This window comes from Gracilinanus agilis, chromosome 5 (assembly GCF_016433145.1).
Source record: "Gracilinanus agilis isolate LMUSP501 chromosome 5, AgileGrace, whole genome shotgun sequence".
Classification (NCBI taxonomy): domain Eukaryota; kingdom Metazoa; phylum Chordata; class Mammalia; order Didelphimorphia; family Didelphidae; genus Gracilinanus; species Gracilinanus agilis.
Genome location: NC_058134.1, coordinates 85,531,257 through 85,558,636, shown reverse-complemented (window position 1 = coordinate 85,558,636; position 27,380 = coordinate 85,531,257). Strand labels below are relative to the sequence as shown.

The 27,380-nt window shown below is 36.7% G+C and overlaps 1 protein-coding gene across 1 annotated transcript in view; it reads right to left on the bottom strand.

Annotated features, from left to right (window-relative positions):
- DIP2C (disco interacting protein 2 homolog C) overlaps positions 1 to 27,380 on the bottom strand; it is a 601,650-nt gene that overhangs the window by 56,579 nt on the left and 517,691 nt on the right. Inside the window, exons 27-31 of the mRNA XM_044678953.1 lie at positions 23,254 to 23,365; positions 22,996 to 23,105; positions 19,924 to 20,054; positions 9,145 to 9,313; positions 4,749 to 4,919 (exon numbers count right to left, since the gene is read on the bottom strand). Of these exons, the coding sequence (XP_044534888.1) occupies positions 4,749 to 4,919; positions 9,145 to 9,313; positions 19,924 to 20,054; positions 22,996 to 23,105; positions 23,254 to 23,365 (693 nt within the window). The remainder of the gene's footprint in view (positions 1 to 4,748; positions 4,920 to 9,144; positions 9,314 to 19,923; positions 20,055 to 22,995; positions 23,106 to 23,253; positions 23,366 to 27,380) is intronic.

Here is a 27,380-nt window from a genome sequence, read left to right as displayed (position 1 = left end):
AATGGCAGTTGTGAGGAGGAAGATTTCAGGTGATTTTTATATATGTATATGGGTATGTATATGTATATGTGTATTTTTTAGAATGTATAGTTTTTATTGAAAACCATAAATTATATATACACACATAAACACATCTATGCATATACATGTACATCTAGAGTTGTTTAAAAATGGAAAGCACTGCCCTGGGAGGTAATTAGATCTCTGGGTGACTCCATTGTTAGAGAGATTATATTCTTCTTTGGGTAAAAGTTCGACTAGAAGCCACCTGAATGATTTTCAATTATGACATTCTGTGAACTTAAGATTCTCATGGCTATTGATTTCACTGAGCATTGAAATGCCTGCAAGTTGTAAATATAGCTTCCCTTTCAAGACAGACCTTTGCCATCTGTAAAAGAGCAAAGATCAAAAGGTTTCATTGGAAGTAGCCCAAATATACTTCAACCCTCTCCTCACACCCCCCAAAAAACTAATTGGGATCTGCTTTTGTAAAGGGGAAAAGATTTGGTCTTTCTTCCCCATGAATCCTATGGAGAAAGATACTAAGATTTTTATGAGAAAACACAATTTCTAACCTAATACAAGCAAAAACTTTTCATCTTAATTTTTTCAAAAGAGTAATTGTGGCTTCAGGCAATATCCTTTCCAACAGAGGTTAATAAACAAGTGACATTTTTTAACAGCACTAAGAGAAATTTATGTTAAGGCTAATTAAACACAGAAGTCAGGATGTGATCTTTTTAATGTTCTCTTCGACACTAAATTCAACAGATTACAACTGTTTTATATTAAAAGTCATTTGTGCAGCTAGATATTTTGGGAAATGTCATTTCCTGAAAATAACAAATGGCTCCTACATCTAGAACCCTTTTCTTTGAAAAGTGCCAACAATCTCAGAAGTTCATGCAAAAAATCAAAGTGACCTAGTTTTCATTTAAGGTCATTTGTCAAAAAATAATGACTTATGAACTCTAAGCAGCAGTGTCATAATGCATACAGTAGATAATTCCTGTCTTGTCATGATTGAGGAACCAACAACTACCTCTTGGATTTTCAGATTGAATAATTGAAACAGCAGCCTCAGCAGCATCACAGAAATTAGGTTTTTCTTAGTCAGCTTGTCACTAGAGAGGCAAAGTATTTCTTAATAATATCACATTCAAAAAGAGGTGAATAACCTAGAATTATTGATACTCTTGAGTGTTCCATCACTAATTGATTCCATCTCAAACCTAAACTCTGTAGGGGGCAGCAATGGTGAACCAAAGAATGAGTATCCCACTCCATCATATTACTAGTTTACTCTTAGACGGTGCTTCACACTGACAAAGTACTTTGTTATACATCAGCTTATGCAGGTAACACAAGGATTGTTGTCTGGATTTTACCAAAGGGTTTCCTCTTTGGTGGTTTGGAGAACTTAAGAGATTATTTTAAACTATATAATTAGTGAATGTTTAAGCCAGGACTCAAAAGAAGATCTTCTACCTTTAAGATAGAGCTCTTTTCATTAACTTATTGTTGCCTGAACCTATCAATGTATAGTTCACACAGAAATCAAACACAAATCTTTCTAAAAGGGATTCAGTGGAAGACTGATTACCAGAACAGAAAGTCTGATTCCTTGTGCTAAAGCATACAAGTTTAAAAGATTTTTGAAAAATTACTTTTTGGAGAATGGGATGGAGTAATAAGTCATTAGCAAGGAGAAGCAATGAAGTTACCTTTCAATGCTGCGGAATGTTAGAGCTCCTTAAGAAATCTGCCATTGCTCACATCATCTGATAAATAGAGCTTTCTTAAGCAGGGATTTAGTCTTTGCTCTGCCTTGTGATCTGACAGCTATTTGTACAGCTACGGAACCTCATCTAATTGAATGAATGTTCTTTATGTATGCTACCTTGTTCAACCTGACCTCGCACTTGCAAGCTGGGCTCTTGAAATTTTTGATTATGCAGACGGTGCCACACACAGGCTTGAGGAAGAAGTGACTAACTTTTTCCTCCTACCCACAAGTTTAATTTTTAAGAAAAGTAGAAAGACCCTTTGCTCACTTTTGTATTCACTCCTTTCACAATAGTGAAAATCTGAAAATGATTCTCTTTGATATGAAAGCCAGGAAGAATGGAGAAGCCCAAGAGGCAGGGAAAGTGAATTCCTTTTTCCACAGAGTACCTAGCTGATGTATGACTTGTTCAGATGTAAGAATGAACAGAAGTCAGGGAAACATAAGAAATAGCCTTTCTGATTTTCTCAGAAAGCTCTTCAGAGTTGATCAGATTAAAGCAAATTCACCATTTGGTGCTGTTTCTTGATGAGTAGTGGGAATGTTTGAGTTAAAGCAATCTACACATAAGGTCCACTTAAGTTACAAAGGGAAACTGTAAGCATGAACTTCCTTTCCTACTTTAAAACAAGAGGTTCAGGTCACTATTGTTCTTAAAAGCAATAATTCAGGTGCACCTGGGTGGCTCCGTGGAATGAGAGTCAGATCCGGAGATAGGAGGTCCTGGGTTCAAATTTGGCCTCAGATACTTTCTAACTATGTGATTCTGGGCAAGTTACTTAGCCCCCATTGGCTAGCCCTCACCATTCTTCTACCTTACAACCAATACATAGTATTGATTCTAAGATGGACGGTAAGGGTTTGAAAAAAAAATACAATTAGGGACAATTCCAAGAAGAACAGTGAATTATGGCTTTTCTTTATCTGATGTAGCAGTTCATACTATAACTTCATCTCAAAGGAAATATGGTATGTAAGTTTACCTCTCTCTACATGGCAACTATGTTTCTGAAAAGTTGTATTTTTTTCTTGTATCAAACACTTTTTATACTTGAAGGAGCTTGCTATTTAAAAGATTCTAGTCCTATATTCTTGAGAATCAAGCATACTCAATGAATATTTTTAAAAAGCTAATAATTATCTCCAAATTTAAGTTATTCTTTCTATAATTTAGTTTGTTCCATTTGGAATTTAAGTATAAAATTGATCATTTCCTACTTCATGAGAGTGTTTGTGACATTAATTTGTTAATGTCTACAAAATCATGTCAAAGATAACAAGTACTAAGTGTTATGGTTTCTTGGTGCAATCTGTTTTGCTTTCCTTTTGTGAAAGGGCTTCCTATAACACTTCAAAGTGGCAGCTGAGAAAGAAATAGAATAAATACGTTTCTGTTGCCAAGCTACCACCTAATGGTTTCTCATTATAGTCTCTCTTGGGGAGTACCAGTTACTCTCTGGGGGAGGGAGGTGTTATTGCTGTTTGGGGGCAGTTGCTGAATTTGAGGCGGAGACAGAATGATGAAGGTACAAGAAGGGCAAAAATCTTTATGAAAAGGGCCATAAGAGTACTGGCGGACATAAAAGCAGTGTTAAAACACTGCTTGGAGATAGGAGAAGAGAAAGAAAATAAAATGGGGCAAATAACTGGTAGGAGGTGAGAGACAAGATGAATAGAGACTAAGTAGAACTAGGAAAAAGACTTGCAAGATTCCTCTGGGCAGTTCTTTGTTTAAAAAATTACATTAAATTTTTTTTTTAATTCTGAACTTGATAAACACCAAAAGAAAAGGAGAGGAAGAAAAATAAACCCTCCTACATGTGGGGGTAGAACAGAAAATTACCATTACATATGAAAATCTGAATCTATGTATATTTTAGTTTTTAAAAGTATTTAAAAAATTTAATATTTAACTTTTGAAGCTGTTCTATGTGTTTACATTTCCTCAGCCTTTTTTCTGTTTTCTTCTTCTAACAATAACAATAAAAAAAACCCATTTCCTTTTGTTAACAAGAAAGCATAAATAAGCAAAACAAATCCACCCATTTCCTGGCATGAAAGCGGGGAGGGAATGAGACTTGTAGAGACATAGTCTAGAGTTTCATCAATGAATGAGAGATACAAGTCAACATTTGGCTTTTCTGCTTCGAATGCCAAAGAAAGAATGATAGCTCTATACCTTTAAGACAAGTTCAGGGGATTTAGTTGTAAAAGACCTGGGGGAAAGATGAAACATTTTTACTTCCTTTTTAAAACAAAATTAGTTTTAACTCTAGGAAGTTTGAGCTTTTCCATGGGCTGAGGTATTTCCTTTTACAAAATAAGTGCTTAAGAAAAGGCAGAGATTATAAATATGGTTGGAAGGGGCACCGATGAAGGAGAAGGCAGAAAATAAACCAGATTTTGTTTGGAAGATTTGAAAGGCTAATAAGTGGTTATCTCAGGCATCTGTCTTTCTTAACAACTAAGGCAAGGAAATGAAGCCGAGGTTGTGCTTTAAGGGCTGTCAATACAACAGGAGATATTTGAACCTGTTTTAAGTAACGTAGTTCTTCAAACAGCAATTATTTGCCTACTTACATCAGACCAAGCACTTAAAGAGACAGGGATACAGGAGGCATGAATACATTATTTCAAATGCCTAATCTTTAGAAAAACAGACAGCAGAAGTTGTGACAAACTGCCATGCTTGTTACTAAAGTTAAAAGATTTGGGGATTGGGTAAGTGCTAAGAATATCCATTATGAATAATAGTTACCGACAAATGGGAAAGTGTAAGAAAAAAATAATAAAATCAACACCTATGTACCCATCACATGCATTTGCTGAAAAGATGACAAAAACCCTAACTAGGCATCAGATGAGGAAAAAAAGGGAAAATTTCCAATTTGTGCTGTGTGTTTAGCATCTACCCATCAAAGCCTTGATTCCGGCATCTAATGACATCGATGAAACTCACCTGTAAACAGATCGCCAGGTTCACTCTACAGCCAAATGATGTGCTAACAGCTCTTGGATGGAGACCCAGATCTTTAAATAATTTTGAAAATGATTGTGTGAGGGCTATTCGAGGGCGTTCTTCTGCCACCACCACACAGGTCCGTACCCGGGACAAGTCCAGTCCTCTTGCCTGGGAATAATAATAATGGCACTGATTGGTAAGTCAATCTCACATTTGTGTATCTCCATGCTAAATCAGGAATCCCATTACTTTGCAATGTTAAAAAGACATAGAAAAGGCCCAGTGCCATGTCATCATCAAGTCTTTTTTTTTAACATGAAGAAAAATGTTTTAATTGTAAACTACAGAAATAGTGGTTATAAGTCAGAATATCATAAATAAAAGATACATCATGTTATCAGTACTTAACCAGGGAATACTTTTCTTAATGCTCCATTTTTCACAAGCCAAATTCATACATGAAGATGATCAGATTTACCATTTTTGGGGGAGGAATAAGGTGTATTTATCATCAGTTAAATGTGCTTATGAATTGCTTTAGCACTGAACTGACTACCTGTTTAAAACCTCTATAGCGACATTCAGAATAGAAGAGATAATAAAAAATATGGCATATCATTGATGTGGTAACCCACTCCATCAAAGCAGATCAAGCTCAGAAAGGTTAAGTGACTTGTTCATAGTCACACAGCCAGTAAGTGCAAAGAGACAAGACTTGAATGCAACTCTCCCTGACTCCAAGTCCAGTCCTCTGTCTACCACCCTGGGCTGCCTCTCTGAAGTAGTAACACCAAACACCTTTTCTGAATAGCTGCAAGGTCACTAGGACAGCAAATGAAGCAGAGGAGATAGAGAAAAATGAATGCTTCTTAGAAGGCAATAAAAGGCTGGCAAAAAAACAGGGCAAGAAGTCTGACGAAATGTTTGTGTGCATGTCCTTGTAAGCAGGAGTGTGCTAGAAGCATGCACAAGAGAGAAATGCAAAAAATCCCAAAACACTGGATGTAAATAGGAAACCAGACATTTCCAATGACTTCATAAAGATGGATCATGCATTTTATGTCCTGTGGCCCTTGAAAGACCCAATGATATATTCCCAGTGATTAATCACATTATAGCTTTATGGTAGAATATTTCTGCATTGGACAAGGTCTAGTAAACAAAAGCACCAGAAATCAAAGGAGGAGGAATTCAAAAAGCCAAGCAGAATGCTTTTGGTGGTAATGTTTGGCACGGCTCATGCTGAGGGCAAGCAAAGTTGTTGGATGGCATCCCAATGAGGAATGACCTACAGGCACTGAAGGATGCTGTCTACTGGTATGGAAATGAGGGACAAAGAGAGAACTCTCCCAAATAAAGCCAGCTTGTTCTTTACCTTCTCTCATTGCTAACAAATGCACTTCTGGCTGAAGCAAAGAAAGGAGAAGTCAAGATAATATTGATGTCTGCCTGCCTTGAGTTTACTTGCTACATTAGACATGTTAAACTATTATAACAATAACTCACATATTTATGTGATAGTTTATAGTCTGGAGAGCAATTTCCATATAGCAACTCTGAGAAGTAACTAATGGAACCCTCTGGCATATTTGACAATGTAAATCTCCCCTGATGTTGTTGCTTTTGATGGCTGATCTCCTTGGTCTTGTACTGAATATTGGACTTGACCAAAATCTATTTTTATAAAACTAGACAATGTACTTCTCTTCACTGAGTTCTTAGCTCGGTGCCTCACTGTCTCATGGATGTGACAGTGGCTACTTAGAGTCTGAGCCATTTCAGTACAAATTCATGCAGCTTTTAGCAAATTAGAAAGGTCTCAAGTTGAGGACTTGCCTAGATGATGCCTGTGGTCTGTTGGGTGAAGGACCAGATCAGTGTGAAGAGGCTCATCACCAGAAGGCTAGTCACTGGCTTATCACCAACTGGATCATCTACAGAAGTGTTGCACTGGGTGTCAGTGCAGGGAGCATTCACTCTGATGGTCTCAGAAGCAATATGAAGGAAGTATAGATTATATTCTCCTCCATCCTTCCATATAAGTCATATTATGTCACACCATACCGCATATAGGCTATAATTCAATACATTCTTACATGCACACATATATTGTGTGTTTGTATGCTTGTGTACAGTTTTCCTTTGGTTTAAACTTGTGATTTGTTCAGCAGGAGGAATTCTAGAGAGATGAACACTGAAATAGATTTAGAGTGTTGTCTGAGTTTAAGTGATGTGCCCAGTGTCACTCAGCTAGTATGCTTCCGAGGAGGATTTGGACCCAGGTCTGTGTCTTTCAAGCCAAGTCTCTTATCTACTACTATACTGTTTCTTATTTAAACAATACAGCCTTCTGCAATACAGAATCAACTTAGGACCAATAAACATGTTCACATATATACAAGTATATGCAGAGACATGTGTGCATATATCACAATATGCACATTATATTGGCATTCATAACATACACATTACATGTAATACATATCCTATGTACACGTATGATATAAACATGCATCTTTATATACTTCCATATTTCATTTCTTTGAATATTGGGAAGAATGGGCTGGCAAAATTATTTTTGAGTCTGTGCATATGTATAATTCAATCTTTATCATGTATACACACATATATAATGTATTCTCTATAGTTATATGAAACACAGCTTTATTATAAATGATTTTTCTAGATGAAACCAAAGAAATACATAGTATAGACCATAGTATCAAATCAGAAAGCACTACCTTGTGAGGATATTTTCATTTACAAGATCAGTAGAATGAAAGGCACCATCACCTAATGGAAGGTGCATTCTTGCCTCTCCTATTTTATTTAACAATATGTGTTAATCAGTTACTTCTGCTAATATTAGACACTGGCCAGATGTTGAGAAATTAGATGTAACATACGAAGAGCTTTAAGCTATACTATATTTACCCGTTAGGGCTAACCAGTTCTTATATTTAAAAATAAAGGTACTTAAATGGCATGATTTCTAAGTTCAGTTATTTGATGTTTTGGATTTTATCTCCATATGTCATGACTGTTCTTGGCTTTAAGGAATAGCTGTGGGGAGGGCATACAGACACAAGTGTTTCAGACTCAGTAAGTTCACTCTGTTTTTAAAAAGTCCCAAATATGGTTGATTTCAGGAGTTTAAACTCTTGATTATTGGATTTGGATATCATAACAGAAAACTTCATATTTAAATGACAACAGACACTTGAAACAAGGAGCTTTTTGAATTTTTCATGATAATATAAAGCTACTAGGATATCCTAGGGTTAAATGGAAAAATAAAATTGGTATTATCACTTCATGGTAAAAATAAAACGGAAATTGAACAAATTATCTTCTATAATTCTTTGAGGGAAGCCCCAATGAGATTTAAGAAATAATCATTTGTACTCTCAAATATTTGTGCTTGACATCTACACACACTCTAGATATAACTTCTTAAAGAGCAAAATAGTTCTCTTTCTTTTGAATCTTTACCAGATGAAATCTTTCCCATCCTTTATACACTATCTCCTCCCACATTGCTTTTCTTGATCCCACCAGCCAGAAATGATCCCTCTCTCCTGAGACCTCATAACATTCTCCCTCTCATACATTTTCACATGATACATACAATGCATTTGTATGTATGTCTACTTCTCTCCTTCTGGACTGCAAGCAATGATTGTCCTTTGATATTGTATGCCACTCAGAACTTTTACATAGTCTGGACAAAACGACTAGATTTGTGAGTACACTGGTACAAGGAACTCTTGGGTGAAGGAACTCTCCATACTGATTCAAGTCAACACTTTTTTGGTTCTCCATAGGATTAAAGAGTTGCCTAGAGTATAAAGTAGTTAAGGGACTTTCCTAGGGTCCCATGGATACCATGCATTGGTGGCGAAACTTGAATTCAGTTTTCCCTTGCTTCAAGGTTGGTTCTCTGTTCATGGTACTTAGCATCATTCACTCACACGAAGCAAAGGCAAACCCCAACCTTGCAGAGTTGCACTGAAGAAATGAAGCCACAATTTTGAATGTTTCACAGATCTAAAGATCTTCCATCTTGCCTTTAAGTCTACTTTGTGGCAGTGAGGGAAGATAAGTTTTTTTTTAAGGTTTAGATGGTGGTTCTCTCTAAGATGAGTATTTCTAATATCTTATGTGAAAATAGATTTAGAAACAGCAGGTGATGGTATTCTGGATTTTATGAAGTTTCCAATTAGTTTTACCAAGCATTTTTTAAGAACTTCCAAAAATGTAATTTCTCTCTTTCAATGAGACTGCACCTAGAAATGTTTTCTGTCAAAAGGCATTAAGAAATACAAACGGAAAAGATCCTCTGGTACTGATGAAAAGACCTGCTCACTGTGAAAAAAGAGATGGGATTGCTTACCTTCAATGATTCTGTCTGTGAGCCTAGTCCCTTGGTGCAAAGCTCCATGACTGAGTAGGAACAGAAAGTGTCTCGGACTTTATACTGACTCACAGCAAGAAGCCACAGGGCAGGATTGGTCTCCAGCTCTGAGGGAGGAATCAGAATAGACTGGTGTCCTGAATAAACACTGAAAAAAAACCAACAACAGAAGACTACTGGTGAGGAGAGGGTCAATTCTTTATAGACAGTTTTCCTTTAGTCAAAAGTGTCATTTTTACATTAATTTTTAAATTTTGAGGTCCAAACTCTGTCTCTTTCTAGTCCTTCCCCCACCCATTGAGATAGCAAATAATTTGATAACCCATTTATACATTTGAAGTCATGTAAAACATTTCTATATTAGCTAGGTTGCAAAAAAGCAAGAAAAATTATAGTTTGAAACCAAACTGAAAGGAGTGTGCCAACATTTGATACCCAGGATCTAATCTTAGACCAATGTCTAACTCTCTAGGTGATCTTGAAAAAACCAATCAGCCTACATGTCTTGATTTCCTCATATATAAAATAGGGAGAAGAGCCTCAGCCTTGCATACCCACATGTGGTATGACAATCATATATGATGATGTTTCTAAAATCCCTTGGAAAATTTGCAGGTCAGGTAATGTCAGGATGTAGCTTTATTTAAAACTATATGCTATTTGGCTTCATCTTCTGAATCTGTTGCGTTATCTCTGCATACCAGAGTCTTATTGGAGCAGAAAGGATGGTGGAACTCTGTGTCTGTGGTACTAGCAAGAAAATGGGAAAAAAATGGCAAGATAGAAAGTTTCCAAAAAGTTTTAAAGTCTATTTTTGAAGGGGTTGATTTTTCTCTCATTTCCTGAACAATAGCAAACAACCTAGCTAAGAAGGGTCAAGGAATGAGCCCAAGATTTTCACTCTAGAAAGTTTTGAGAAATGAAAAAAATATGGAGGCATTGCTAATATTTAAAAAGACAACTCTCTACTTTATTTCCAGTATAGAGGAATGGGCATTAGTTGGCACAAATGAAGGATCCACATTTGCTCAAACTGTACTTCTTTTATGGCTTCATGGGTGTCATGTCCCAATATCAACAGCTTCTTTTTATTATGACAAAATCATCCCAAATCAACTCTCTTACTTCCAATTGCCCCAGGCAAGGAGATATATTCTTTCCTTTTTTAATGATTATGTAAGAGGTAGTTTCTAGTCATAAAGGCTTTCTGGGGTAAGGCAGTCACAATATGTACCATTATTAAATGTCACTATGCAAAGTCCATTTTTATCCTAGTCTGATCAGTGTAGGCTTTCAGTTTTTAGAATCTCATCCAAGAAAAAAACAACAGTTCATAAAGTGTTGGGTGAATGCTTCTGGCTGACAAAAAATAATTCATCCATTCACTTATTTTAAAAATAAATGTCATGAATTGTAGGATTCAAACTGAGATCTAGATCCCAATCCACTGGTCTTTCAATACTGCCATAGGCCCACAGAAATAATCTGGCCAGGGTGTCAAATGGATAATAAATAGCAGAGGTTGGAACTGAAGTCAATCATTTGAATAAAATCTGCTACATCTTGTTTTATACGATAATCTAAGAACTGGCTAGTTATTTGTATATATGTCTTATTTTCCCTTCTTGAAACTGAGCAGTGAATGTCCATACTTGTCCTTGTACCCCATTCAGATCATTGATCAGTATTTTTAATATATTACAGATGAAGGATCTAGACCTGTGATTTTTATCGATTACATTGTCTTCCCTTCATTAACTATGAGGATGAAGGGAAAAACATCAAATATTGCTCTGGTATATTTCAAGACTTTTAAATTAGCCACTATTTGAGCAGAGGCTATGTTAAAGCAATCAAAGTTAAATTTTCTGGCTTTTATTTTAATGGTAGAATACGTATTTTGTTCAAACCAAATCTTTTCTTTAAAAGATTATTTCTATTCAAGGTATAAAAGAGAAATAATTGAGAAGTCCATAAATAGGAAATCACAGTTTTAAAACAAATCCTGAAATCTAAGAAATTAGGAAAAGAAAAACTTAAAAGTAACTCTCATTTCTCCCGTCATTCAACAAAACAAGGTGATATATCTTTTATAAACATCTGCCATAAACATATATGCAATTCAATCCATAAGCAATAATTGACCACATCCCTAAATTCTTTTTAGATATTTTAAAGTGAATGAAATGTATGTCATTGAAAGAAGTAATTTCTCTCTAAAGGGAACAGAAATAAGTCTTGCAAAACAAATCCTATTCTTATATGTAAATAAGTTCTTTTTAATAAAAACATATCCCATTCTCCCATATGAAGTTTGTGAAGGAGGTGTATTCTCTTTGCCTAGGTAGTTAAATGGTAGTTGTTGGTTAAGTTCTGCTGTAGTTCTCACTCTAATCCCTACCATCACCAACTCTTAATATGCTTACTTTAGAATTCTACTTCTTTAAAACAACAACAATTACAACAAAAAATTTTTTCCAAATGAAAAATAACATACTGAATTAGAAACTCATTGATAGTTTGGGGTAAGTGAAAGGGAGGAACCTAGAAGGAGAAAGGAGGATTCTAAAATGAATATTTCAGATTATTTGAGTGGGAGAAATCTTTAGCATCCCCTAGATCAGTAAAGGGCTTTTTTAATGACTTACAACTTTATAAAAAAGGAATATCTACATTTTAAATGGCTTTCACATCTCTTCTTCCACCCTAAATATGTTTCTCACACCCCCATCTTGTGGTTGTATAGATAGGCTGCAGGCAACAAATGACACTTTGGACTCTCAACCTAACCTGGATTAGGCATTGGAAAGCCCTTCTCATAAATCAAGCATTAAAATGGATTGCTTCTGTGAATAGGGGGTGATCTGAGTGAAGAATAGGGATCTAGGGATATTTTGAGTCTTAAACTCAGCTCTAATGATGACTTTCTCCTTAGACCCAACTAAACTTACCTACCCACAGGAGGTGCTCAAAGGATTAGTCACTGTTTATAAAGTACTTGGAAGATGAAAAGTGTTAAGTATTATTAATTGCATTTTAATTGAGTATGTACCCATCATTAAACTTGCATGTGCTTTTGCAAAATACCCCTTCTTGTCACACTTGCTTTGCTGGCTAAGATACTTGTTTGGAAACAAATGCCTTCTTTCCTCACAGCTTATTTCCTCCTCCCACTTGAATCTGTGGTGAAGTTACAGTGCATAATTTGTTGCATCATGGTTTCTCAGTAGGCAAAGAGGTGATGATGTCAAAAACATGGCTGGGACTTTACAATAGGATCGGCAGCCACCATCGCCTCAAGTCCCACCCACAATGTTGTTTTCTCTTTTATCTGGAAAGCATGGGGTAATACTAGCTGCATGGAACAGTAAAAGCACCAGACTAAGAATCAGGGGCGCTAGTCCTCTGTGTGATTCTGAGCAAGTCACAACCATCTTCTTCACCTCAGTTTCCTGTCTGGCTAACTATACTGGGTTGTTGTCAGTTAATAAACATTTATTCAGAGCTCACTATGTGCCAGATATTTGTTAGGACACTCATCCAAGAGAATGGATGTGAAAATGCTTTCAGAACTCTCAAGTATTGGACAAATAAAAGTTTGCATTAAAATAAAAAAAAGACTAAAATGCAATGAAATGAAATTCTACTCTATACCAACTTGGAGGAAACAGTTATCTAGCTCTCACTAAAAATAAACTCCAAAGATGAGCATTGCATCCTAAGTGTGCTGGTTGTCAACAGTAATCAGGTTAATGGAGCTATAGAACCTTAAATCTCATTTAAGCTTTTGCTGTTACTTACATTTTACACTTTTGAACATTTCAGAAGGATAACTAGGAACTTCTGGCCTAAGATCCTACAGGGAGAATTGGCTCAGGAGGGATGAGAGAAGTTCAAGAATGAAATTCTAATTAAATAAACACAAATGTTTACAATAAGGCAGAGAAGAGACTGATACAGGCACTCAATAATTCACTGACAAAGACATGGAGATGAGAGAATTAAGAACAGGTAACTGTGGGAGGATATAAGAGTATTAGGGGCCTGTAAGAATAGTAACAGGAGTTCTAAAGCCCAGAATGACCTGGAATGATGGCAAATAACAAGGAGAACAATATAGGCTATTTTAATTATTCTTTTGGGGCAAGAGGAAGACCAAAGCACAGAATCATAACTGAGAATGGGCAGGATAATAGCAATAGACGCCAAAAAGAATGCAGAACTACTCAAGTCTTTATTTTGGACTTTGTGGAGAATGATGTTCAATTTGAGGAAAGAACCAAAATGATGAATTGGAATCCTAAATAAGTAATGTTTAATTACTGAATCTGATGACTTTTTCTGCAGTCTTCACTTTTTTGACTTGTCCAATTTATGATATTGTTAACCTCTTCAACTGAGACAGTTTTCTCTTTGGGCTGCCATGACACTCACTGTTTGCTCCTGTTCTCCACTTGGCTGATATTTTTTGTTCTCATTAATTACATTTCTTGTCCCTTGACTGGAGTATTTCCCTAGAACTTTGTCCTGAACCTTCTATTCTCTTCTGTCTTTAGAAAGTCTCCCTTGGAGATGATCCATTCTCTTGGGTTCAAGTCTCATATCTGTATAAATGCTTCCCAAATATAGACAATCTCTAATCTCTTTCTGTCATAATATTTTCTAGTTACATAATGATAAATGTCTGGTAGATATTTCTTTTCTTCGGGTGTTGCTTACGCATCTCAAATTGAATGACCAAAATGGAACTCAAGGGGATTTGACTATTTTAGTACTCAGGTAACCTTGGAGAATTTCTGGACTCTTCCTTTTTCTTTAACCCCCATATATAATCAATTTTCACACCTCACAACATGGCTTCTGTCCACTTCTCTTCTGTCACACATTAACAACCTGGCTAATTACACTAATTACCTGTAGCTTGCATTTCTATAATAGCCTGTAAATTGGCTTTCTTGCTTCCATAATCACTCCCCTTTCCAACTCAGATGCCAAAATAATCTTCTGAAGGCACAATACTGTCCCGTATAATTTTCAAGATTTCCATTGGCTTCCCACTGCTTATAGTGTAAAATACAAAATCCTTAGCCTTGCATATAAGACCACCCACAATCTAGCTCTCACCTACCTTCCTATATTTATTTTCTACTTCTCCTCTTCAAAAAGTATATTCCATCAAGATAAGGCTACCAGTTACTTCATGAATTTGATACTTCATGCCTTTTATACATTCAGTAAATACCCTGGAACACCATATTCTCCTTCTCTCTACTCTCACAACCCTGTCTTTTTTTAAGATCTAGCCTAGGTGCCACTTCCTCTGTGAAACCTTTCTTGATGCCACCTCATGTTGGTATTGCTTCCCTGCTTAATTTTCCTCATTTAAGAGGAAGCTAGGTGGTGGCATATTAGACCTGGAGTCAGAAGTCATGAGTTCAAATATGGCCTAACTCAATTACTAGCTGTGATCCTGGGCAAATCATGTATCTTATCTACCTCAGGTTCCTCAACTATAAAATAGGAGTAATAATATATGGAAAATTAATATCAACCTGGGATAGTTTTGTGAAACAGTTTTCCCTTTAGACACCCCCATTCCTGTCCCCCAGGAAAAATTTCTGAGGTCAAGCTGAAACATTTTCTCCCCTAGGCTATGAAACTGGGTTGAGCAGGGCAAAGCTTCCCAGTTGTGGTAGACCCTTTGACCTGTTGGAAAGCAAGCTATGCAGTCATATTGGACTGACCTATCCATGTGGCAGGGAGGAAAAGGTATGTTGTTGTCCACCATTTATGGACAAAGACCCACCTCTTCCTGTGATGAAGTGATGAAACAGGAGTTGAGGTATTTAAGTCCAGCTCCTCAGGGGTTATTTATCAGAGAAGTCTTGGGATGTCCAGGGAAATGACTAAGTGAAGAGCTCACAAGGGGCAGATAGAGCTGCTTGAGAAGAGTTCACTCTCTTGGGTGCATGGAGGGCACCAAATGTCCGATTTATAATATCTTGAGCAGTTAAATTAATCAATTATTTTACAATTAAGAAATCCTGGGGGCAGCTGAGTAGCTCAGTGGATTGAGAGCCAGGCCTAGAGACGGGAGGTCCTAGGTTCAAATCCGGCCTCAGACACTTCCCAGCTGTGTGACCCTGGGCAAGTCACTTGACCCCCATTGCCTATCCTTACCACTCTTCCATCTATAAGTCAATACAAAGAAGTTAAGGGTTTAAAATTAAAAAAAAAAAAAGAAAGAAATACTGCGTCTCTAGAATTTCAATCATCACAAATCACACCTACTTCCCAAGATTATTTTTGAGTATCAAATGAAATAATATTTGGAAAACACTATAGTGTCTGGCACATGTAAGTATTTAATAAATGGATAATTGTTTCCTTCCTTCAATATTTATTAGTATATATATATATATATTGCATTCTTTCTTTCTCTCAATGTTCCTTTCTCCAATAGCATGTAAGAAGCTCATAAAGAATAGTGTCCATTTCAAATTTATCTTTGTATTACCCAGCATAATGGTTTATAAATTAGTAAGGTGGGAGGGAAGAAACACTAATATAGTACATACTATATATCAGGCATTATGCTAACTCTTTACATATATTATCTTATTTGATTCTCACAATAATCACATGAACTAAGTGTTATTATTATCACCTTTTATAATTGAGGAAACTGAGGCAGACAGGTTAAGTGAGTTGACCAACTAGTAAAATTTTGAAGCTGGATCTGAATTTATGCCTTCCTGACTCCAAGCCCAGTGCACTATTTCCCATACCCCATAATGTATTTAGTAGAGTGTCTCAGGGATCTATTCTTCTTAACTTTGTTTTGTTTTAAAATAATTTTTTAAAAATAGTTTGGATAAAATAATAAATGGTAAGCTCATCACATATGGAGATGACAAAGCAGGGACTCTGAGCCAACATACTGTATAAATATAATAAGGTACCAAAAAAAGTATCTCAACAGGCTATGACAAAAGATCAAATTTAATAGGATGAAATTTAATAGGAATAAATATAAAGTACTATGCTTAGGTTCCAAACATTAAATACCAAAGTACAAAATAGGCAAGTCATGAGGGAGAGAATTAATGGACTATGAGTACAGTAAAAGGCAAGATTGTACCATCCAGACCCCAAGGCTAAGCTTACAAGGCTACAGTAAGAGAGGCATAATGTTCAGAAAGAGGGAGGTAACAATCCTGATGTCTTTTAGCCCAAGTCAGGCCACATGTATGGTTCTGAGAGAGATGTTTTTAAGAACATCATTGCTTTCAGAGGAAAGTTTTTAGGAGGGCAAGGGCAAGGGCAAGAACCTGTGAGAGTGCAGCCTGGAGACAAAAATTTTTATTGTGGTGTTTCTGTGTGTGTAGAGGGAGTGGTGGACAGTATTAGTAGTTTGAAAGTATTTGAATTTTTAAAAGATTTTTAAGTGTAAAAATTTAAGTTTTTAAGTTGAAAAACTATTTGCAAAAGAATTTGAGTTGTTTTGCCTGAACAACAAAGGCAAAATTAGAACAACTGAGGGATGCTATAGACAGATTTGTAATCCATTTAAAGAAATTCTTCCTCACAGATTGAATAGGCAGAAGTGAGAGATTAATGAATTCTCTACCATTTAAGACCTCCCAATGGAGACTGGAACTGTGGTTCAGTGGGGGTCTTCTGTTAAAATCATATTTATAATAGATATTCTCTGTCATCATCTTTTCTGACTATGAACTTTTTGTGAATAAACTCTCCTATACAGAGTACTCAAAGAAGTTGGCACAGTCTTTGAAATCAGTCTATCCTCCTAATTTGGAGAGATCATTTGCCAGCTTGCCTACAATCCTAGATTGGTAAGGATAATTTAACTTCAGAGTAACTACCTATTCACAGATGATAGAATTCCCAAAGTGATTTTAGAGTCTAAATCACTCATAGTCTTAGAAAACAAAAATCTTCCCTAGCTTATATCATACACAGAAGGGGCCAAAATAGTGCTACCTTTGCTCTGGTGGTTATGCACACTGCCCCCAGTCATTTATATTTCATCTGCTCTACCCCCTCCCCCACTCTCTTCCCCCCCCCCCAAATGCCCATACACTAACGGTACTGACAAGGATCACCAATACACCCATTTATTTCTCTCCTGGATTTTGTTGGCCATTTGTGGTTGCCTGCTAGTTCCTATATCTGACTTGCCTTCCACCAACCTCACTATCTTTTTCACAGAAGGGAAATATAGAATGATAATAAATTGTATTCAATCTACTGGGATCACATCTACAATGCAAATCATTGAATTCAGCCCCTTGTCTTGGTTTTGGGCAAGGACTTTTCATAATACTAATAGATCCTCATAGATCTGGACATATACAAATGCAGACCCTCTTTCTATAATGTTAGTCATCTGATACTCTGCAAAATGTCAAAGACTAAGGAGGGATGAATTTTTATTTCAATGTTGTATATAAGCTGCTATGGAATTTCTCTGAAGCAGGACACAATTTTCTGAATCTTACTTTCTTTACCATGAATAGAAATCAAGTAAAGTGCTGGAATAGCTCCAGGAACAGCCTACAAACCTATATCTTATTGTGAATGAGACCCTTTTATTGTACTGTAAGATGGCGTGTTAACTCAGATTCAAGCCCCAAGGCAGCATTATTAAGCAGGAACAAATTGGAATAATAGAAAATTTACTTCTGTTGAAAGGATAATAAGAAAACAATTTCTGGGCTGAAAATGGGATCACATACCAAGGTAATAGGGATGAGGTCTAACAAGCATATGCTTTATGTATCTCATAAATCATAATTATCCACTGGAAGACATTATACCTCTTATCATTTTTGAGCTACTTACAAGAATTGGAACATAATATTTTTACTAATACAAAATTTTATTCAGTATCCATTTGTGAAAAAGACTTAAACATGGCCCTAATTGGATTGCCTTGCATGATCTTTGGAGCAGTTCTATTTTAAACAGCCACCCTTTCACATCAAAGATTGTTATGTTTTCAGGACCAGACATCAAAAATGCTTAATTACTCCTCCACTGAATTTCTTAGCTGAAACCTGAAGCTGATCATATTTCTCTACATTACCTTCTCCCAGTATTTCCACAGGACTCCCAGAATTTTCCTTTTTTAGCTCTGTTTCCATGGTTCTCTTTCACTGTTATTAGATTCAGTTCAATTCCACAAATATTTATTAAGTGCCTGCTTTATAAAAGGCACTGTGATTCAACAAGAGCAACTAACATTTGGAAAAACTAAATGAAACTGATCAAGCACAAGATGTCCCACTAGTACCTTTGAGAGTAATCTCATCTATGTGATGGCTGCTTTACTCTTTAAATAAAACTCTTGTCCGTTTTCCCCCCGTGAAATGCAAGACCTAAGACATTTTTAGAATGACAAGGAGAAACTGGAGATTGATTATTAAAAATCTACCTTTTTATATTGTAAACTTGATGAAAGCCTGGACTACTTCTTGCCTAAATTCTCTGTTTTCTGGTATAGACCTATACATAAAATAGATATTTAATAAATGTTCACTAAACAAATTAATATTTAATAACACTTAAAACTACATGTGTATTACATGTGTAATATTACATATTACAAAATTACATGTGTAATAACTAATATCTAGTGACCAGAGTTGAAATATTTATTCCAAGAAACCAAAAATTAATCTTTGTAATGGAATCTAAACAGAAACTATTAGTCATAAATTTGTGCTAATTATTCTTTTCTTGTTATGAACATCTGTTGTGTTGGGCCTTTGACATAACATATATCTTTCCAAAAGGACAGCAAGATAACACTGATAATAAATAGTAGTATGCTCTTGAACAATCTATTGTTTTAGAGATTTCAAGCTTATGCATTGAAGAGCAGAGTTGCTCAAGTCCCAGTCTTCACTCTTTTGGAACTTCATTAAAGTTCCATTTCTACAGAAAATTTTAAAGAACAAAGGGGCCTTTTTACTATCCCCAGGATAAAGGGTTTGAGCAAAATGTGTTACTATTTTCTAGGAGGCATCATGATATAATCAAAAGGCCATACAATTTAGAACCCAAAGCACTCAATTTGAATCCTGTTTCTGCTATTTACTATCTGAATTTATGAGCAAGACACTTAACCTCTCCCTCTGAGGCTCAGTTTCACTATTTATAAAATAAAGCAGTAGAACTCCAAAAAAATGTAGGGGAGGGTGAGTGGAAAAAAAAAACTATTATACTCCCCCCTCCATGTAAAATCAATTCCAAGGATTTTTGTTTTCCATAATAATTCAAACTAAGAGAAACATATAAATAGTCTTTAGAGTTTGGCATTACCTCATTTGCTGATTTCATGAAACATCAGATTTATAAGTCTTCTGGGGTGAGAAACTGCTCCACACATGTTCTGGAGGTTTGAGATTCATTGGTGTTTATCCCAATGAAGACAGAAATGCCCTATAAAATCAGAACTGCTGTTCTGATTTTGTTATCAAGAAAGCCTCCATCCAGCTTAGAGTACTTTGGACTCTGTCTGAAAACCTGAATGTTTTAAGCTACTTCCCATGAATTCATGTATTATTCACAGCACTAATACACCCTGGGCTACAGTAAAATCTCTAAAATATTCCAATTACTCAAGGCTGCTTGCTCTTTCAAATTGTGTAATTGTTCTAGCTGGTTCCTGTTGTTAATGACAGAATACAAGTTGTACGTGCGTTTCCCCCCCCCAAATCAGAGGAATCTTACCTGCAGAGGCACCAGAGGACAAACCCAAGCCCACAGTAAGGATCCAAACAGATAGCAACTTCTCTAGATGGGTAAAGTTCACACTGCAGCTTAATAGAACGGCAAAAGGCACTAGTGGCCGCATGGGACATCTGTAAGACAAAAGAGCAATCAACTAAAATCTCTGCCTGGAAATACTTATGCCTTTCAGCACCTGGGACAGCAACAGCACAAGAGTGTGGGACTGTGCTGGAGTAGTGGGGGCGAGCTACTATCAGATCCACTGAACATCTGGAAATATATCCCTAGTTAATGGGCTAGTGAGTCATTACTGTGCCATCAGCTTTATGTAATTCACATCTACATAGAGATGTGTTCAAGGGTATGTCATTTGGGCATGAGAGAGGCAGCCTTCACTTTTATTCCATTCTCCCTTAGAGAGAAGTGTGGCAAAGTAGAAAGAGTTCTAGATTTGTCTATTTCCATTATATATTTTCTTTTAATTATATACTAGATAGAAAAGGGAGGGAATAGTGACTGTTTCTTTTCACCCCCAAAACTAATATTTATCTGTGTAGAATGGGTGGAAATATGTTTTGCTACTACAATTGTTAATTCCTATACAAAATGCATTCTTACAGTAAATAAAGTAGTGAAAACCAAAGATCTGAACAAACTTTATACATCAAGAATAGGAGTGAAGATAATGATTTAGTCCTATTATTAAAAACCACAATTTCTTGGGAAGCATATATCTGCTATTTTCTGAAAAGAAATCAATCAATTTCTTCATCATCTATGACCTGCCTTTCTTCCAGAATAATGGAGTCATATTGATGGTGGTGTTTTTCTGAAGTTTCTTAAAGTTTTAGTGGTTCAATGAACAAAGAGCAACCACAAACTAGATTTTAAAAAGTCTTTAAATGTGAATAACTTACCAAGTCATAAAATGTGATGTTTTTCTCTATTTCCTTTAATTAAAAAATTAAAATAAAATGTAAATAAAACAAAGGAGTTAGACTAGATGGCCTTTGACATGTCCTTCTAAGTTATGGATCAAGAATCTTATTTATGATCCCTGCTTCTAACATCATCAATAATGTTGCACCTGGGCAGCCAGCCTTAGCCAAATCCTTAATTACACTCTTGCCATCAGACCCTCAATCAGTATATGATAAGCTCTATGCATAGCAGACAAATACTGTAATTTACACACAAAACAATTAATTTTCTTGGAAGAGGACATTTATCCAGCCAAGCCAGATGGAAGGAAACACAAAAGAGAAAGGGGAAATATTAGGACTGGAATTGTTTACTGAATTTAAAGCAGGTGCCTGATGTTTAATGGAAAGCAGAATATTATTCAATTCATTAATATCTTAAAATGTCTACATGGGTGAGGGCACCATGGAAGATGCTTGGAATGTCAAGTTAAAAAAAGTCACAACTTTTGTCTTCAAGGAGCTTGTGATCTAATCAGATAAGACATTCATATAAATTGTCTATAATAAAAGGTGTCACAAAAGTCTGAAACTTTTAAAGCTAAACTAAGGGAATAGATAGCATGTAAAAAGCATGTATGAAAGGCCAAATATAGAGACATGAGAAATTTGGAAAGGGAGGAATCATTTAAATTGAAGATCCAGGAAGAAGAAAAGTATTTGAACAGGCAAACATAACAAGAAAGCCTGTTCCAAACATGGAAGACTGCAAGTAAAAATGTTATGTGATAGAAGTGAGAAAGATGCAACAGGATTGGAAAACAGCTCATGGTCCAATTTGGCTTGTATTTAGTGTAGTTTGTGAAGAAAACATGAAATGAAGTTGCAAGTATAGGTGGAAGCCAAGTTGTGGCAGTCCTCGAATGCCAGGCTAACTACAGTGTAAAAGATAGAATGGTATTAGAAGAGCCTAGAAATAGGGAAACCAATTAAGAGACTTTTTTAGGGCTGGCTAGGGAGCTTAATGGATTGAGAGCCAGGAGGGAGATCCTGGGTTCAAATCTGGCCTCAGACACTTCATGGCTATGTGACCCTGGGCAAATCACTTAATCCCTACTGTTTATCCCTTATCATTCTTCTGCCTTGTAACGAATACACAGGAATTTTTAAAAAAGAGACTATTGTAATAGTCTAATTAAGAGGTAATAAGGGACTAAATTAGGGTGAGAGTAGTGGAATTGGGTAAAAGGGTTTCTTTCAGAAAAAAAATCAATACTATATGTCATCTTGGTGACAGAAAAGAATCAATGAGAATTCCATAGTTTTGAGCCTTAAGAACTAACAAAATAGTAGTACCATCAAGAGAGGGGGATGTTAGATAGATGGTGCAATGGATAAAATGCCAGACCTGGAGTCAAGAAGACCCAAGTTAAAATCTGGCCTCAATAATTACTATCTGTGTGATCCTGGATGAGGCACTTAACCTTGTTTGCCTCAGTTTCCTTAATCTGTAAAATGGGCTAAAGAACGAAATAGCAAACCCTCTAGTATCTTTGCCAAGAAAACCCCCTGAGGGTCTACTTCTGCTTCTTATTTTGTGCTACTGCCCAGTGATGTTTTCTTGTTTGTTTCTGTGTGTGTGTGTGTGTTTTTGTTGTTGTTGTTGTTGTTGTTAATTGTCCTACATGGAGCTAATTCAAAATCAAAACAAAACAAAACAAACAAAAAAGAGTGTGACATGATTTAGATGTCTGAATAACAACCACCATCAAGAGAAATAGAAAAGTTAGGAAGAAGGACAGGAGTTGTGAGGGAAAATGAATTCTAATTTTTATTCAATCTTCTCAACAATGTTGGGAGGTAGGGACCATAGTTATTCCCATATTTTAGCTGAGAAAACTGAGGTAGAGAGAGCTTGGGACTTAATGGAGGTCCCACAGCTAATCTAAATTTTAACTGAGGTCTTCCTGATTTTAAGCCCAGCACTCTATCTGCCTGTACTAGAAACTTGTCCTTTCCTTTGCTTTCATCCCTTTTAAGACTCTCAGGAGTGTATGATGCTACTTGAAAGGACATTATGCCCCCGAAACAAAGCCAGGAGCTCCATGGGTCTTGAGAGGCATGCAGGTCGTGCTGCGTGTAAAATGCTCACCTTTACTCCAGCTAGCATTCCAGTTGTGGATACACTGAAGTCAAGATATGCCAGTGTATCTGGGTTAGAAGGTTTGTAGATTTGGGCAGGCCGCTTCTTTGGCAAGTCATCTGGAGATCAAAACAGAACCTTTAGCATGAAAAGACTTACATATTAAAACATCCAAAGAAAAGAGGTTCAAAGGCAGAGTCTATCTGCTTGCAAAGTGATCTAAGCAGTCCTCCATAAACATTGACAGAGGGATTGTCATCTCTTTACCTGTATCCAGTATGGGGGGCCACGTTCTCACGTCCACTGCTGCTGCTGCCTCTCTGGATCTTAACAATTTGCATATTAGTTGTGTCGTCATTAAACACGCAGAGCGACTCACCTATAGGGGCAGGAAAGTGACAGGCAATTAGTCCCCTGCATACCAAAGCAGATGAAATGAAAAGATGTAAACTTGGAAAGATGATGAGTCTTTCCCACTTCAGGCCAGACAGACCCTGACCACTGCACCCACTAGCTGCCCCTGGGACTTGCTCTCTGACTCTTATTCATCGTCCATCCTTTCCTTTCAAGCAGAGCTCAGGTGCAGCTCCTCAAGGACGCCTTCCTTTAATGGCTCTCAGTGGTAATGCCTTTTCTCACTCCTTGTATCACTCTCTGTTTTATCAAATTATATCTTCTCAGTAACATATTTCAGAGCAGAGGCTGTTTCCTTCTCGTCTTAGTATCCACAGGCGTGGCAAAGTGGCTGACTTATAGTAAATGACTTAATCAGGTTTGTTGAATTGAACAGAATTCTACCTAATAGCTTGTACTTTAAAAAGGACAAATGAATGATCTGCTTCCACAGGGCAGGAAAGGGTCATTATATGTATACTACAATAATAATATAATATATAATACAACACAATATATAATATATGCTTTATATTATTACATATGTTTATGTTGTGTGTACATTATCATATTATGTATTTTATTACATATATTTTTATCTTTACATTATTCTTATTCTAAATGTCATCTTCACCAGTGAGGCAATCACTACTCTTTTGATTTTCAAAAGACTATTTAAATTCAGGATCATTTTCCTTGCTCAATAGATAAAGCTGCTTATATACATTTCTTTAGGAGTAGATTTGACCATGTGACTCCCCTACTTACCAGTTTAAGGGATTCCTATTGCCTCTAAGTCTGCCTCCATTTTTTTTTTTTAGACTCTTACCTTCTGCCTTTGAATCAATACTGTGTATTGTTTCCAAGGCACAGGAGGAGTAAAGGCTGGGCAAATGCAGGTTAATTGATTATCTAGGAAGAGTCTGAGGTCACATTTGAACCCAGGACCTCCTGTCTGTAGGTCTGTCTCTCAATCCACTGAGCCACCCAGCTGCCCTGGTCTGTTAATCTCTCAAAACTCTACACAATCTTACTTTCTCTCCCCACACCCTCAACCTATCTTTCTGACTTCATTGGACATTTTTCTTCCTCCTGAACTCTGGGATCCAGCGAAATGGGCCTTTTCTTTGTTTATCACTCGCTAAGTGCCTTTGAAGTGGCCAACCCTCATGCATAGAATGGACTGCATCTTCACCACCCCCTCATTGAGTCCCTCTCTTCTCTTTGGATGCATCTCAGGCACCATCTTCTACGTAACATATTCCCCAATTCCTCCAGTGTCTTTTGTCCTAAACGGCCTTGTATTCCCCTACCTTGAATGCTCTTTAATTTGGTTATTTATTCTATTCTCTATATTTAATATGTATTGGGTCTCTCTCTTCCATTAGAATATAAGTTCTTTGACAGTGTAGTGAGTCATTCATTGTACTTATGTATCCAACACTGTACACAGTAAAAGCTTCACAAATATGTGTTGATTGAATCCTGTTGTTTTCTCTTCCTGAAGATATTACCAAAAAATGCCTCCTTTCTTCAACGCTTACCTTGCATTTGGAGAGCACTGCAGAAATATTTATCCACAGGTGATAAAGGGTACAAGAAGCTCTTGAAGTTTCAGAGGAAACTCTTTAAAGAAGGGCTTCCTCATTCCATGGGCAAATGCAGAGGGTCCAGTTGGACACTCAATGCTGCTTGACAGTCACTGTACTGTAACCAACTTATGAGTTCATTTCCTAGAGTGATTACTCCAAACTTTTTCCTCTTATCTTCAAGCCCCGAAGTGCATCTCTACTATCCACTTTTATGAAAGATAACTTAGCTTCTTGTCTTATGGAAACATGAACTCTGTCTACTCTATCCCTATAAACAAAGCATTATCACACACAGTCTATTTCTTCTCTTGGTCTCCCCAGTCTTCTCTAAAGTTGGGCTCTCCCCCTATGTCTATTCTATAATGTCTCTTCCAGCAATCAGACACTCCACTCTGTCATGGACCTTTAATCTCTCCTCTGACACATAGCTGGAAGGGTTATGTAACATAGTGGATGGATGGCAACATCAGAATTGAAAAGGCCCTTGACAGACTAAAAAGCATTGAGCTATATATAAGAAGGTGAAATTCAGGAAGGATAAATGGCAAGTCTTGCCCTTGGCTACCAGAAATCAGCTTCACAAGGAAAAGACAGGAGAGAAATGGATAGAAAGCAGTTGTTCTGAAAAAGATCTGAGAGATTTAGTAGACTATAAGCTCCATGTGTGCCATCAGTATGATACGGCTGCCTAAAAAGCTAATGAGATCTTGGGCTGGAGTATTTGATCCTTGGTAGACTTCATGTAGTGTCAGATTGAGTTCTGGGCACCACTGTTAATAGAAAGACATGATAACCTAAAGTGTCCAAGGGATGGCACCTGGGTTGATGAAAGGCCTTAAATCTATGCCACATGAGGACTAGGGAGAGGAACTGATGATTAGCTTGGAGAAGATTCAGAGGGTACATTACAAATGTCGTACAGTATTTAAAGGCTATTATGAGAAGGAGTGACTGTTATGGCTGTAGCAAGTACAACCAGGAGCAATGAATAGAAGTTGTAAAAAAGGAAATTTTGGTTCAATGCCAAGAAAAACTTCCTAATAATTAGAGCTCTCCCAAAGTGGAGTAGGATGCTTAGAAAAGTAACAGGTCTCCCCTCCTAAGACATCTTCAAACAAAAGCTTGCTATCAGGATGCAACAGGAGAGAATCTTTTCATATTTACTGTTGGGGCTAAGTGACCTTCAAAGACCCTTTCAAATCTGAACTGTGATTTCTCTGGTTTGTATAGTCCTCCTACACTTAAAAAGAAGCTTCTGTATTCCTCCAACTCCCTTTAGTGACCACTCACTTCAAACTTCTCAGAAAAATCTTTCATCCCTTTCTATTCCTTCCAATCCTTGTACTTCCACATCCCCATTGGTAATTCCAATGATCTTTTTCAATCATTACCATCCTTGTTTGACATATAAAGTTCCTCACAATCTGCCCATTCAGATTTACTCCATATAGTTCCTCTTCGCACATGTTCTATTTTAGCCAGACTGGGTTCTTTTTATATGATAGTCTGTTTCCTATGCCTAGAATATTCTCTTCTCCCTTCCACCTCTTAGAACTATTAGTTCCTTTCAAGGCTCAGCTCAGGTGCCACTTCCTCCATGAGTTCTTCTTTGATTCCTCCTTGTTGTTAATGTCCCTATAATTGTGATGTATTTACTGCTATATCCCCTATTCTCCTAGAATGTAAACTCAGACCCTGAAGGAGAAACAGGAGATTGCATTTTACAGATAAATAAAACCACCACCATCTTCCAAGACCCCGAAAGGGTTAGCTCAGGACCCTAAATCCATAGCCTTGTATTCTCTCAAAGACCATGCCACTGGTCCTGCCTGGGCTGTACAACTATCATTGAGAGAAGATCATTGGGGAAAGGGTTCACCTTCCTTACTGCCACCACTAACTACAACTGAAAGCCATGAAAACCCAAGAGGAGAAGCCCTCCCTGCCCAAACCACCGATCCTGCTTCTGTGGGACCTATGGAAGACTCAGAAAAGTCAATGCTTGCCCTCAGAGTCCTCAGTACTGTCAAATGGTCTAGTATTAGAAAATGATAAGATTTTATCAGTGGAAATGACATAATAATGATACAGTACAAACTTCTGTCACTTCAGGTGGAACTATAATACAATACATACATACTTAAATATGCAATAAATGTAAATATACATGAAAGTTTACATTAGAATTTATAGTAGAATGTCAGTTCTTTAAAAGCAGAGATTGTCTTACTTTTTCTATTGGTTTCCCAACATATGGTATAATAGTTTGCATATAACAATGAATAATAAATATTTTTTCATTTATTCAAGATCTTTGAAAACTGGGATGGTATGGTTTTTATCTCTGTATCTTTATCTCATATAGGTCTTTGTGTTTAAAAAAATACTTGATGATTTGAATGGAATTGA